Source organism: Gymnodraco acuticeps, unplaced genomic scaffold, assembly GCF_902827175.1.
Source record: "Gymnodraco acuticeps unplaced genomic scaffold, fGymAcu1.1, whole genome shotgun sequence".
Taxonomy (NCBI): Eukaryota; Metazoa; Chordata; class Actinopteri; order Perciformes; family Bathydraconidae; genus Gymnodraco; species Gymnodraco acuticeps.
Window position 1 is genome coordinate 3,061,025 of NW_022992351.1, and position 15,037 is coordinate 3,076,061.

The 15,037-nt window shown below is 40.6% G+C and overlaps 1 protein-coding gene across 3 annotated transcripts in view; it reads left to right on the top strand.

The window, feature by feature from the left end:
* The first annotated feature begins 9,619 nt into the window (after positions 1-9,619).
* Positions 9,620-15,037, top strand: part of cpne5a (copine Va) — a 76,682-nt gene continuing 71,264 nt past the window's right edge. For all 3 annotated transcript variants that reach the window (XM_034209271.1, XM_034209272.1, XM_034209274.1), the window contains exon 1: positions 9,620-10,086. In XM_034209271.1, coding sequence (XP_034065162.1) covers positions 9,977-10,086 — 110 coding nt within the window. In that variant the 5' untranslated portion in view covers positions 9,620-9,976. The remainder of the gene's footprint in view (positions 10,087-15,037) is intronic.

Consider the following 15,037-nt stretch of genomic DNA (forward strand, 5'->3'; position numbering starts at 1 on the left):
TGAAAATTACAGGCCTCTCTCATCTTTTTAAGTGGGAGAACTTGCACAATTGGTGGCTGACTAAATACTTTTTTGCCCCACTGTATCTCTCCTGATTGTTGGCACTTTCCCTGAATTTTACTCAGGTGTAACTAAAGTCTGATTTAAGGGTTGTTTATATTTCACATCATTCATCAGAATCTGTAAAGATACTAGTCTGCCAGTTTGTTTTCTAAGCTATTGTGAATTTCAGTAGTCATTTTTTGGAGTCCTAACTCTGCTTATGTGACTGTATTGCCTTGCTTATCACCGCAAGTAAAAACCTTTTTTTGAATCATCTTTTGTCTGGAGTCGTGCATTTGGGTCCTATCATTTTTTGTGTGCTCCAGTCGTAACACAAACACAGCCCAATGAGCTGCCATCGGAAGATAGCAACTCATTAGAGAGTTTTCCCTTCCGCTCAAGGGGCAGTCTTATGATTAAGAGAGCCTGATGAATATGTATACAATGTGAGCACAGGGATGGCTGGATCTAGGTCAGGCTGCTGGTGGATGATGAGTTGCTTGTGAAGTGAAGCGTGGAGATGTGTTGCAACACCGCGCTATTCAGAGACGCCCACAAGAGGCACGCTGATGTGAGGGACTTTAACTTTTCCAGATTATGTCTCTAACAAGTTTATGGGCTCATGGCATTCAGAGTGAGGCGGCCTCGTGCAGCTGAAAAAGCCCTAAATGACTTCTCTGGGGATCATTTCCGACTGTTACTGCTTGGCATTTAAATAGAGCAAATGGATGCGTTGATTGGTCCTTACTCACTCGGAAAAACAGAGTGTTAAACTGCTATCTTCACAAAGATGGTAAAGTGATGTCATATGTTGCCCAGAGATAGATAGACTTTGTTGAAGTTTGAAAGAAGATATATGTGCACTCATCGGAGTTTTATTAACACAATATTGAGAGATAAAGAGGCAAGAGTTCGGCTGTCTTGGGTTATGTATTTATTTAATCGTTTATTTGGCAGGGACAATGCACAGTAATGCACACTTAAAACATTCAAATGTGTCAAGCGTAACAGTGCCAGATTTAGCTTTGAGCTCATTTCCATCCGCAGTCCCTCACATAAAACATTTAAGAAAATTACATTTTACATACATAGCAAAAACAAAATACATGATATGCAAAAAGTGCAAAAGATCAAGAGCAGCATACACAAGTATTTACCACATGGCAGTACAATATAGCAGCAACGACATAAAGTGCAAGAAAAGATAAAAGTGCTACATAAAGTGCAAGAGGAGATACCCCTGTATTAAAGTGCATTTAGCGGTGATTGCACGTCTGTTTGTTTCTCAACCATTCTTTGAGTTGACCTTTAAAGCTATTGAGAGTGGGACAATCCTGTATCTCAGTTGGGAGGCTATTCCAGAATGTGCTGCCTTTAACGGAGAGGACATTTTGTCCAAAAGTGGTCCGTCTGCGGTGGACTTCAGTCTCCTCTCGTTTCTGACCTAGTGCAGCGTCCAGTGTGTTTTTGTGGATGAATTCCCCTAAGGGGGGGGGGGGGGGGGGGGGGGGGGGGCAGTCCATGTAAACATTTATAAAAAAAACACATACGTTTAAAATACTTAAAATTGTCAAAACTCAAGAAATTGTGTTTTTCAAGGATGGTACAGTGGTGGTATGAATTTGGCTTTCTGTCAAACACCTTGATAGCTCTCTTCTGTTCTATGGGTTTCAGGTTTGTGGCACAAGCAAACGACCAGTTTGTTAAACAGTATTCAATGTGGGATAGAATCATACAGTGGAGGTATGACTTTGTTTAAAATTGTGCAAGTTGAATTTAACGTTATTGGATACTTTCTTAATATGTTTCTTAAAAGTCAAGTTCGAGTCCAGTATGACTCCAAGATACTTGAAGTGGGGGACTAGTTCTAATTCTGCTCCGTTTAAAAACACATTGGATCCTTCGATTTTGACTGGTCGTTTACTGAACATCATGCATACTGTTTTTTTTGCATATAACTGTAAGCAAATGTTGTTCAGCCAGTGTTGAACCTTGTCCAATGCATTTGAGAGACAGGATGTGATTATTTCAGTATTTTTCCCCTGCACAAAGATGACCGCATCATCGGCATACATTTGTACATTCAAATCAGTCAAATCAAGTCATTAATGTACAGAGAAAACAGTGGTCCAAGAATGGAACCATTCACAGCGACTCCTCCATGCTAGGGATACATGAGAATTTGTAAAGATCCTTTAAGTTGTCCTGCAATCATGTCCCTCTCATCACAACAGAAATGACAACAGATGATGAGTTTCACAGCTTGTGGTTTTTGTTATGAACAAATGACTTTGGCTTACATTATAAGCCCCATGCCCCAATAGGCTGAGTTCAATTTATAGTTTGCTTTGGATATGATGCGATAAAACGTGTGTTGCCACACAGCCAAGTCCTCCCTGCTGTCACAAATGCCTAACCACCAGATCTGTCAGAGGATATGAGAGGGGCCCCCAGTATTATTCTCTTTTATTAAAATGTGCAAGCTTTTTCCCCTACCACTTGCAATGCACTGGGGAACCATGACAGGTTATATGATTCCTGCATGCATGATAGCTCTCAATAAATTCAGTGATTTCCTTCATTTATTTTTCTTTCAGAAAGAAAATAATTTAAATGAATTACCCCATGTTATGTGTGCAGCCTTTCAAAGCAAAACCACAGAGAGAAAAGTCTGCGATCCTGGGCTTTTCAAAGCAAACTTGCACAACTGCAACTCTTACTGTGACTGCATTTCTTGACTTTATTATCAGAGATTCACACAACAAAGAGATATGGTGTGTGAATTCTGCACTAGGTTGCAGCCCGAACGTACCAACGACAGTCTGAAATATCTCCACTGTACTCTATAACAAGAAATGTCTTCAATTTACTGGGCTGTGAATCTCGTCCTCAACATAATGAACTCCCTGACGGGGAAGTGGCAGAGCTGCGACTCAGTAAAACACGGCCGTCTCCTGTCACTGAGCACAGCCACGCGCCAGTGTTTTAGTGATGGTCGCGAGGCGGCTGCCAACTTCACATTTCCTGGTGCTAAATCAGTGTAACGGTCTCTGCTACCGACAGTGATGTTAATACAACATGTATACATGTACACCACCAGCCATGCATATACGCGCATAAAGAAACCCTGGCTGTGAGACCTCACACTTAATTATTTCTCTGTCACACAGACAAACGAACAAGATAAAACCTTACACTCTTTTATTTCCCTTCATGCTCCATGAATCTCCATCCACCTCACATCAGTGCAGCTCAATTGGACAGAGTAATTGAGCAGAGATGGACCAACACCACTTTTCTGTGGAGTTCAATTATTCTCTGTACTTTCAGGTATGACTGCAGATCCACCCTCTGCCTGTCGACTACACTCATTATGATAGCTTAGCCACTAGATCTATGCTATCTTCCTAGGAAAAGAGTTGGCAACATAGGGCCGGGTTTTTTGGTTGGATTAATAAAAAAATCTAGCTTATTCTTGCTGGTTTCTCGAAAGTTACCTACCCAAGCTTTAAAGATGCAATGTAATTCAAAGTTTGACATTTTTCTAGTGCCAAAAACGTTTACCCGTTACCTCTTTATCGGCTGATTTTTCATCATCTACTGGTGTGATTTTCATTAAACTTGATGGAATTGTGTAGCATGGGCTAATACCCTATTACATTCAGTAGCAGATAAAAAAAGGGGGCGATGTCTGCAAAGTTTGCATGTAAACTCTACTAAACTCTATGACACAATTTATTCTCAGTGGGAAACAGAAATACTGAGAGTTAATATATTCAGTCCGTGATTTTGTGCACTGGAACACAACTAACTTTGCCGCAGATGGGATAGTTGTCCTTGAAAAGTCTACGCTTTGAAATGAGACGCGTAGAATTGAAGCAAAACAAACTAAATTCTACTTCAAACAACAATCATCTTGAGAATTCATATCCAATATCTCTTCCACGGTACATTATGTTAATTCACAGCTGTTCCTTTCAAAGTCGATGTATAGATATTATATTTTCTACTTTGCTAGGTCTTTTATTCTAAACCTTTTCATAAATCTTAAAATGCCAGCAGCATGCACAAGATGCTTTTCTGTATATTGTATACTTCAGTGAAAAGTATTCATATAATTAATAATAATAATACATTTGATTTATATAGCGCTTTTCCTGGTGCTCAAAGCGCTTTACAAGCACGTAAAGAAGAAAGATAACAACACAAGTAAGTGCTAAACTAGGTGGAATAAGGGCAAGGGGTTAGTGGATTAGGAGTTGAGAGCAAGAGTGAAAAGGTGATTTAAATTAATTTAACCAATGCATTGTCCAATTAAACATAGTAGGCTAAATTAGGATTTTAAAGAGTTGCCATGAGGTGGGTTTGGTGAAGTGTCGGTAAAAGTAAATAAAGTATAGGCGGAGAAAAACTTGGATATTCCCTGAGATTCTTCAAGCTACGTCAAATTCATTGCAAGATTGATTCAGTTTGATTTAAGCTTTTTTAATTTGTTGCAAAGAGAAGCAACATAGTTACTTGACAACAAAAAACACTCATACTTTTTAAATAATATGCAAATATGTGACTTTAAATCCACCATAAATGTTCCTTTTCTTTTTCTTGTAAATATTCGTATTTTAATCTGAGAAAAAATGTCATGATACAATATCCACGTTTTTGTTCTCTTTGGCGACGCCAATGGCGAAAAGTAGAAAATGCAGTTGTGTCTGGATCTTGGTTCAGCGTAAAAAGCAAAGACAGCGCAAAAGACACGTGCAGTGATGAGTTGGGTGAGACATATAAATGCACTAATAATGAATAATAATAATTTGCATAGCACCTTTCATACTAGAGTTGCAGTCCAAAGTGCTTCACCGTAAGAAAATCTCTTAGACTAGTTACAAGTAAAAAACATAAAAATAATAGACTAGAATAGATTGAAAGTTACAACAATAAAAAGGTGCATTAAAAGGAGGGTAGTGCAAATTCACAATGTGATTTCAAAAAAATAAAATGGCAGCGATTGGTTGACAATGACGATAATTAAAGCTTTGAGCTACGTTATGTGATGAAAACTCACAATTGTCATACAGACGTGTTGAGTAGGACAATATTAAGTCCCTCCTCCATTCCATTCCCCTCACCTCCTTCCTCCTAACTCACCCTCTCACCTCTCACATCATTTTCACAATACAATCAGGATTACAATTAGGATTACAATTAGGATTTACAAAGACTTGATTTAAAAATCAAAATCAAATCAAATGTGTATATGTGTATGCCTCACTGTGTAAACATGTACAGTATAAATTAATTACTGTTTCATATGTTGGTTACTAAAGTATTTTTTATTTATTCAATTTATGTGTTAATCAACACTTTCATAAATAAAACAACCCATGGTATGAAATAGGAGATGTTTGTACAGATGGTGTTTGTATACTTGTCACACTGTAAACGTTCAATTCCATTATTTAGTTATGGTTTGACTGGACTGTACTTATATATCTCTTTATCAGGTATTTTCGTCCCCTCAAAGCTCTTTACAAACTACGAGTGATTCACCCATTCACACCTCATTCATGCAGAGCAGCACCACTTGCTCTAGGGAAGCTAACACACACACACACACACACACACACACACACACACACACACACACACACACACACACACACACACACACACACACACACACACACACACACACACACACACACACACACACACACACACACACACACACACGTGCACGCACGCACTCACACACCGTTGGCCATCTGGAGCAACTCAGGGTTCAGTAACTTGCCCAAGGACACATCAACAAGTTAACTGCACGGGCTGGAATCGAACCCGAAATGTAATTGTATTGAAGGTAACATGGAGTCCCTCACCGCAATAGAGTAAAAGAACAAGAGAACGTGGAGATATGCCTTATGTGATGTGCTTTTAATTCAACAACACACACATTTTAAACCTCATTTTAGTACATGCGTTATTATTATTTGCAAAACGTTGGTAAAATCCTGCAAGAAAAAAAAGGTCCCTGTCAGGGTTTTACTAACAATTACTTAATTTATCTTGAGAAGTAGGAACATTTCTCAACCCATAAACGGACAATAAACACGTGAATCAAAACTCACATTTGAAATAACCTAATTTTGGTATGAAAAATTGTACATCTAAAAGAAAATACTCAAATACAATACTCCAAGATTGTGATTATAATATTTTTCATCACAAATCCACAGATAATTACAGACACCTCTGCAGGATATGCATCTTTTTAATCTCCTTTTGCTCATAGTTTTTCTTTTCTTTTTTTCATTTAATTGTCATCAGCAACAATTCTCTGATAAACCCGTTGGACCTTATCTGCTTCACCCTGTCTCTGAAGCTGGTGCAGAGGTAGGGGCAGAGCAAACATTAGACTTTCATTTGTCTTGTGGTCGCGTACACAACTCGAAGGAATGTTAATGTTGCTCTGTTTCTACTGACTGTGTAACAGTAACAGCTTGATGCAGACCGAAAACAGCACTGCAAAAACCCACAATGGTTTATTCAGTGTTGCCTTAATCACATGTGAGAGGTTGAACTTAGGAATGTCCACTTTGAGTCAAATGGATTGATGGACTTAAATTAAAAATGATTCTACACAAGCACCATTTGTTAGCGCAGAACAAATACGAGTATTTTCTGAGTTTAGAAAGTTCAACCTTGGCTCATAATAAAGCAATAAAAACTGTTCAGCCCTTGGAGACAAAAAACATACAGTAATTGAAACCACCATTTTTGCAGCTTTTTAAAGAGATGCCCAATGCTTAAACATCTTCCTACGGACGGCATCAAGGCCTGACCCCTGACTTTTTTTATATCTTTTTTTTATTCATTGTGTTCTGTTGCTTAGGAGCCATTATTTTAAAGTGATTTGAATAAAATATGACATGCAGCACAGATGCATTGGCTGTCCATTGTCACGCCTTTTCTATACATCAATGTTTCTGCAAAGGAGACACATGTCTCCTCTTCACTTGGTCCATGAGATGCATTTTAGAAATTGAGAATACTTCAAAATGGAGTGCTAAGATTGATTTTCATGTCCTAGGCAAGTGGGTTGAAAAGATGAGGAGGAATGGGGACATGGCCATGGTGGTGGCTGTTTATCTTGTCGCTTTTTTTTTTCTATGCCCCCTTGGAGGCAAAAACTTGATTCATACAGCTTTAAGTAGACCTAAAAGCACAATAAGTACCATCTATATACCCCAATGCATCATATGTTATCGTCATAAAACAGCTGTCTGAAAAATGTAACAAAGCCAAATGTTGTGTAAGATGTTATTTCAAGTTTGAATGTACAAAACATTTTCTTCCATGAAAATACAGTGCCCAATACAGAGTCAATACTTGTAACTTTCAGCCTCTGCTCTCGATGCTGTGGGCTCGTCGCTGCAGAGTAACAATGATGATAGAGTTTGTACCCCATCATCTGCCCTCCTCCCTTAGTGGTACCACACACACACACACACACACACACACACACACACACACACACACACACACACACACACACACACACACACACACACACACACACACACACACACACACACACACACACACACACACACACACACACACACACACACACACACACACACACTCCCCACAGAGAGGGTCCATCCGGCCATAATTACACTCCTGCCATAGCTATAGGAGGTGGGGCGGCTGTAGCTGGGAACAGCAAAGAGTCTCACAGCAGGTGGGGGGGAACAGCTCACTGAAGGGAGCTCAAAATCAACCAAGCAAGGGCCACCACGGGGCCTAATTACTGGGTGAACATGACTAATGATGAATCTGCTCTCTGCTGTGGCGCTGTCCGAAATGTACAGCCCTCATCAGCCTCACAGTAGTGTGCAGAAATGTAAAGCAGTGTATTACTACTGTGAATAGACTTCCCAAAATGCATGCTGCTTGGTCTCTATATAATATTCCAGTTATACAACAAACCATAACTAAATAATGGAATTGAACGTTTACAGTGTGACAAGTATAAAAACACCATCTGTACAAACATCTTTTATTTCATACTAGTGCTGCTCAATTAATCGTATTTTAATCGCAATTACGATTATGGCTTGCAACGATTACGAAAACAACGTAATCGAAATAAAATGGTTATCTTTTTTATTGGTTTTTCAGCTGAATTATACTTAAAGTTCAGGGTAATCAACTGTTAAAAACATACTGTTCACATTTTTTTTCTCCAATAAATTGATGTTTTCAAAGTAAATAGATAATCGTTTTTAATAATCGTGATATCAATTATTGACCCAAATAATCGAGATTATGATTTTTGCCATAATCGAGCAGCCCTATTTCATACCATGGGTTGTTTTATTTATGAAAGTGTTGATTAACACATACATTGAATAAATAATAAAAAATACTTTAGTAACCAACATATGAAACAGTAATTAATGGATGCCACATGGACCTGCTTTGTGTCGCTGCATGATTCATATAGTAACTATTCAGGAGCATCAGTTTGTACCACGTATTTTTGGTATAATGTCAGAAATTGAGGCAGCTCCTTTGTGCAAATTGGTGATTTGGAGAGGGGCTATTTATCTATTTGATATCTGCGAATGTGTCAGAGGACATGAGGGGTGAATAAGAATGATTTCTTCAAAAAACGTTTCGCAAGAGAGAGGCAATCAATCTGTGTAGTGAATGATCCTGTCCTTGGAGAATTCTTGGTAGTTGGTGGCTGTGACTAATGTGAGTTTCCCCCCGCCCCCCTCACACACACACACACACACACACACACACACACACACACACACACACACACACACACACACACACACACACACACACACACACACACACACACACACACACACACACACACACACACACACACACACACACACACACACACACACTGTAAGAATGTACACAAAATATATGGTAGAGCAGTTTCCCATGAATTATATGTTTGACAGGTTGAATATATCCTGGGTTTCCCAACGTTGTTCAATCAAGATAACGATTAAGGGGAAATGGATCTCCCCAGGGAGAGCGCCTCACATACAGACAGGCTCCCAGAGATGAATATACAGTGCTGTCGGTGTGGAAGAAAAACAAACGTTACTTTTTACTGGCAAGATAAACGAGGAACAGTGCTGTAACTGAAGCTGTAGGAGTTTGAGGAGCTGTCCAGATGCTGAAAGAGCACCAGGCAGCCTTTCAATAAGAGCCTGTGGCTCTGAAGGAACCGATGCAATTTTAGCACTTACTGAAAATAAACTATTCATTTGTTGTGTTTCCCCTAAATGTTCAGCTGGACGATGTATTCGAGCTGCTAACTTAGAGATGCATGCAGAGAATCACCCCTCGGACCTTTCATAAATCAAAACGGCTTAAACAGGAGATAATTAACACGTTCCACACTATTATATCTATTTATCTGTTCTAAAGTAACAAGAAAGAGAACACACTCGAAAGTTAAGTCTTTATTCTCCCCCTTATTTATTTGGTGCAAAACACCGATCCGTACAGCAGAGCTTCACCTTGCCTTGAATCTGCAACGAGCTGTCAGTTGCTGCCCCGCATGTAGGAGAATGCAGACAGGAGGGGTGGAGTTCACAGCTTCTACTTTTCAGACGCTGCTCGGGCAGAAGAGCTCATTCTGTGCCTGGTAAACAGCGGAGTTGGCACTTATGCGTCCTGGCATGTGATCCCACTTTAGTTAAATCAATCGCCTGACTGCTGCAGCCTCCCATTAAACTTTCCATGCTGTTGCCCGTCCAGTGGACAGCACTTAGGGGGTTTGTCTGCAACGTATCCGCTCCTGCTCGCTCTTCCACTGCTCTCCGTCTCTCCACCGCGGACTCTCCCGGTTCAGAGGGACTCACGCGGCTCGGGGAGCTGGCCCGGGTCTCCTGCACACATGGAGGGAGACGTAATGGACAAGGTGGAGGCCACAGCCACGGTGTGTGACTTCGATCCCATCAGTGGCAGCATCCCGGCCACCAAGGTGGAGATCACCGTGTCCTGCAGGTGAGTCCCCTCCGGTGTTGTGCCTCTGCGTCAGGGGCTTGGGGAGCTCCGCGTGCTAGATGTGTGTGTTTGGCTGTGCCACCGTTTTAAGTAATGTGTCATTTTAACATTTAGCTGCTGAAAAGACTAAAACATGTTTAACATTTTATAGAATAACTTTATTAAACGATAAAATGACTGAAGTCCTCATAGTGATCATTGCTCTTCTGCTTAAACGATTCACAGATAGACCTCATTGGAACATGTAACCATTTGAGTGACTTTTCGTTAGAAATGTGAATTAAAAAAACACCTAATCAGCAAAGCACAAAGGGATGCCTTCAATATAGTTAGGAAAAAGCCAACTTTTATGCCTTTGCTTAGTTTCCCCCGTGTATTATTGTTTTGTACCTTTCGATGTCTCTGTCAGTGTGTGGGTCTTCTGCGCTGTGTGTGTGTGTTTGGCGCGCGCAGGGTCGCGGTCCACATGAGATTTCCATCGTCATAGAGTTTATTCGCGTGAAAGAGGTTTCCCCTGAGACAACTTGTCGTGCGTGGAGCCATGTTCAGCTTCACTGGCTCCAGAAACCACAATTGTTTGTAAAATAAACGTAAAAACACCCGTTTGAATTAAATATGTTTGTCCTCAATGTCCATTAGACTTGAACTCAGCCCCCTCCCCCAATACCTAAAAAATACCACGAAGATTGCAAGTGCCTCGGATAGATGGGGTGGGGCAGCACAGGTTGCGAGTCACAGTATACTCTGCTGCAACATGCAGTATGCTGTCTTCACTGATACAATTGCAATTAAGGTCTCTCATGGAAATGGTTAATTTGTGTCCGAAGGCACCTTTCTGTGCGTAATTGTACCATAATCCACAATGTTTAGCTCTTTAGCTCCGGGCAGCATCAGAATTATGTGCATGTAAATGGTGTTTTCCCATATGCATTGCTGTTAAAAATGCTATTGAGATTTCAGATGTTAATGTTGTTAAGCCACAGGCAAAAGTTGTTTCAACAAACACCTTGCTATCATCCTTTTCTTCATTATCGTTTGATTTCTATTGATACTCTGCATTTACTCAGGAGGGGACATTTTGGAGAGGAGACTGATTGTCTTTTTATATAAATGTCATCCATTTTAAAATTCTAAAGTTGTTCAACAAACCCAACATTGCTGTAGCCATGTAGGAGACATTTTGTATATTAATTAATTAGTCACATTTCAGAAGGAATCTGTTAACCTTTACAGAGTTGACAGGGAGAATGGTGCAGCCCTGGGGAGAGAGGGGCTGCTTAGAACAAGACGGCAAGCATTAGGGCTGCAACTAATCATTATTTTCTATATGATTCATCTGCAGACAATTTTCTAGATAAATAAATTAATAGTTTATTTGGTCCAAACCCCAAAGTTATTCAATTGAAAAGTATGTAAACCAGAGAAAAGCAATACATCTCAATAACTGTGAAGCGGAAAACCCAATTTCCTGCTATTTTTGCATAATTTATTTTATGATAAGCGATTAATATGATGAATTGTGTGAGATAATTTTTCTGCTGATTGACCCTTTAATCAGCACTTCAGGATCTTGTGTTATGTAACAACGTCTTTTAGTTATGGAGCTTATCGTGTGTTTCTATTGTGGGGCATGTTTTCTGAGAAGCAGCTTGTGTTGTTTCCCTGGTGGTACACAGACCTTCATACTCTGAGCTGGATATGTTTGGATGCCCCCCGGCTCTGTTGATCTGCTGCTCCCTCAACTGTCATTAATGTCTCTCCAAACAAAGACTTGCTCCAGGACAGAGTATGATATAAGAGAATCCCTGCTTTCTTTGGTCACACATTGTCTGCTTTTAACGGCAAATACTTCAGGTCCTGCATTTTCTTCTTTAGAACTTGCTGCAGCATGTCATGTCTGACCTTTGAGGATTGCTGCAAAGATCAAACACTGGACAGCTCAAAAGTTGAACACTTACCAAATAAACAGCTATGCATGACGCCATTTCTCCCACTTATTAGCAAGTGTGTCTTTGGTCCATCAAGGAGCAGCTGACAAAAACAATGGGTGTTATTTGGGTTAGAGGCACAACTCTGTGTAATTGATTTAGTAAGCCTGTGAGCTTGGAGATTGCACAGCACATGGAATTGAATTGCGGCCTTCAGGCATTCCCATAACCCATTGCCAATATAACAGCAAGCCCCCCTGACAAACTGGAGGAACTGAAGCAGACAACCTCTTATCAAAGCAAGTGTATATCGCTATGATAGCACATTGTTCTCAGTCTACGGTTGCGTTCCAATAGTCCATTTAGCTTAGGAACCTTCCTAACCAAGTGAAATGACCCGGAAGTACGTCAGTGGCAGCCATGTTAAGTGCCGTTTCAATTCTCTAAATGAAAGGAAAGGAGGTTTCAAACTTCCTTTATAACCTCCTTTAGCTTAGGAACCACTGGACCTCCCTTGACGAAAGGAGAGGAGAAAATGCTGCCCCACAATGCATTGCAGCCGCAGCATTTGCCGTCACTCAACAGTCGGCCGTTCACGGAAACAACCGATTATGACGGATAAATGATATCATGATGATCACGGTGCTTATTAAGCATTTTAAAACGTATGTGGTAAGTTGCCAAAGTGCTTTGTTCTGAACGTTCATCAGTATTATAATCAAAGAGAGAAATATGAACGTTAGTTTTTACTGAAATGATCAAATAAAGTCAACATCTCACAGTCTTCACTGAGCTGTGTGGGGTTTGTTCAACTTTTAAAAGATGTTTGAATGGTGATATACACAGTGATAGATGTTAAGGACTAACGTTTATAACCAATACATTTGTATTGATTTTAAGATATTTTCATACAATCATACGTATTGGGATCATTTGTGTTAATGTGGACCGGAGGAAGAGGGTGACGAGCTAAGTTTCACTTTTTTATTTCAATTCCAACTTTGGTCATGAAGAATATGTTTCTCTGTTGTCCACGTTCATAAAGCATAAAGCAACAGCATCAGAGCACGGTGCAGAGTCTCTAGATGAGTTTACAGTAGTCCCTCGTTCTTATTAAACATCCATGTTGTAGTCCGCTATAGAAACCTGTAGTTTCCATAGTTTCCCCACAGCAGCAGCAGACGCACATTCATGACGTCCACTGGCGCATCATACACACGTTGGATAGTGAAAGTGCATTCGGATTCTCTAAAGTACCGCAGTCTCTTCTCCTAAGTCCTTTTGAATTCTCCTATCCACTATCCCTTAACCCCGTAACGTTTCACTCAGAGGTCAAGGAATAGGAGAATTTAGGAGCTGATTTTTGGTTTATCGGAACGCAACCTATGGCTCTGATTGGTTTTCCTCACAGGTCAGCCACTGAGCCGAGCCGAGCCCAGAGCATCTGCTTCTTAGCAGCGAGAGCTACACTCCAACTCAGCGATAAGATGGCTCTTCAATATCAAGTGGCCTCTTTTCCTACCTCTACCTTAACAAACACATGCCAGGCAATGCAGTCCAGTGGTTTAGGGCCAGTGGTCCCCTGGTGCTTTTACAGACCTGATCCCACCTCTTACGTGGCAGTAATGAGTGTGTTCATTTGTTAATATGGAAGCGGCTCTGATACATATTTCAGAAGTTGTCTATGTGGTTTGCTAAGTCATGCTTTAATTATGAACAAAGTAGTAAATGTGAATTCTGCTGGATGGTAAAATGTTTCTTTTCTACTTCCCTGCTTAGCCGACCGTCTCAGAGTTCCCATGTAGACTTAAGGGAAACTGAGGCTTCTGCTCTGTGGTTCCTCTGTTACGCACACAGAACATTTGCGCACTCAGAATATTTGCACACAGATACAAATGACAAAGCCTTGAAGGCTTGAAGGCTTGACGCATGGATATTCTTTTAATGAATTGATTTTTTTTTACACCCCCCACATAGGTTTACACCCCTTATCAGAATAGAGCAAGGTAAAAATATTGTCATGCTCTTGTAAGATACGTTGTTGGCATCCCATTTGTTAAAAAGCACCCATCCAGAGGAGATTGAAGGAGAAAACAGAGCTGTTTGATGGATAGCCCATATGTCAACGCTGTCTCATTGTAAGTACATGAAAGTCCAACGAAACCACTAAGCACAAGGACGTGTGTTGAATTTCTATTGTCCTCCCACTTGAAAACACGTCAACAGAGGGTGTATTATAAGAATATATTGGTCCATTGCTATGTCAAACACACCACAGGTATGACAAAGCCACCCTCACTTCTTCTGCGCTCAGCCTCCCACCTGCCAACTTGACATTCAAACTTTATCAGTCCCCACTGCCCATTTAATCAGGACCAAGACAATGCACCTTGTCCTTCTCCTGTTCTCTGCTGTTGCGTTAGCGCTCGCTGTAAACATTCATTTGCTGTGATTGATTGGTTAGAGTAGCGCTGCATCCAATCAATGCACTCCATTGCTCGGGGGGATCTAACTCAAACAGGCCACCCCGCTCCAGAGGGATTCATTACCTGGTGAAACACACGAGAGGTCACATGACATCCTGTGACAAATGCTCGCAGGAGAGGATCCTGGGTGCACAAGGCCACTGATTGCTGTTCCCATGGGTCGATCCTAAAACGTGAAATGCATTTTGATCTGAAGCAAGAGAGGGGGTGGTAGCCTCATGAAATCATCAGCACGATTAGGATGTGAGTTGTCGCTGCTCAATCTGTCGAAAACAGTTGCCTGAGCAGAGCTATTGGGATTCAAGCTGTGTGAAAACATTTTGTTTATTTGAATGCGTTGTTATGGCCTGTAACTCTGCTGTTGTTGTGTTAATGGCAGTTGTTCTCATTTAGTTTTGGTTACCCACTCAATCAAAGCCTGTGACCTGGTTTTTGCGGTTAACCGTCCTTTTTTTCTTTGAATTGAGTTTGCATTGTGCAAGAGCATGACATATTAAAACAAGATCTCTTTGAATGAGAAAGATATTAGAATATTCT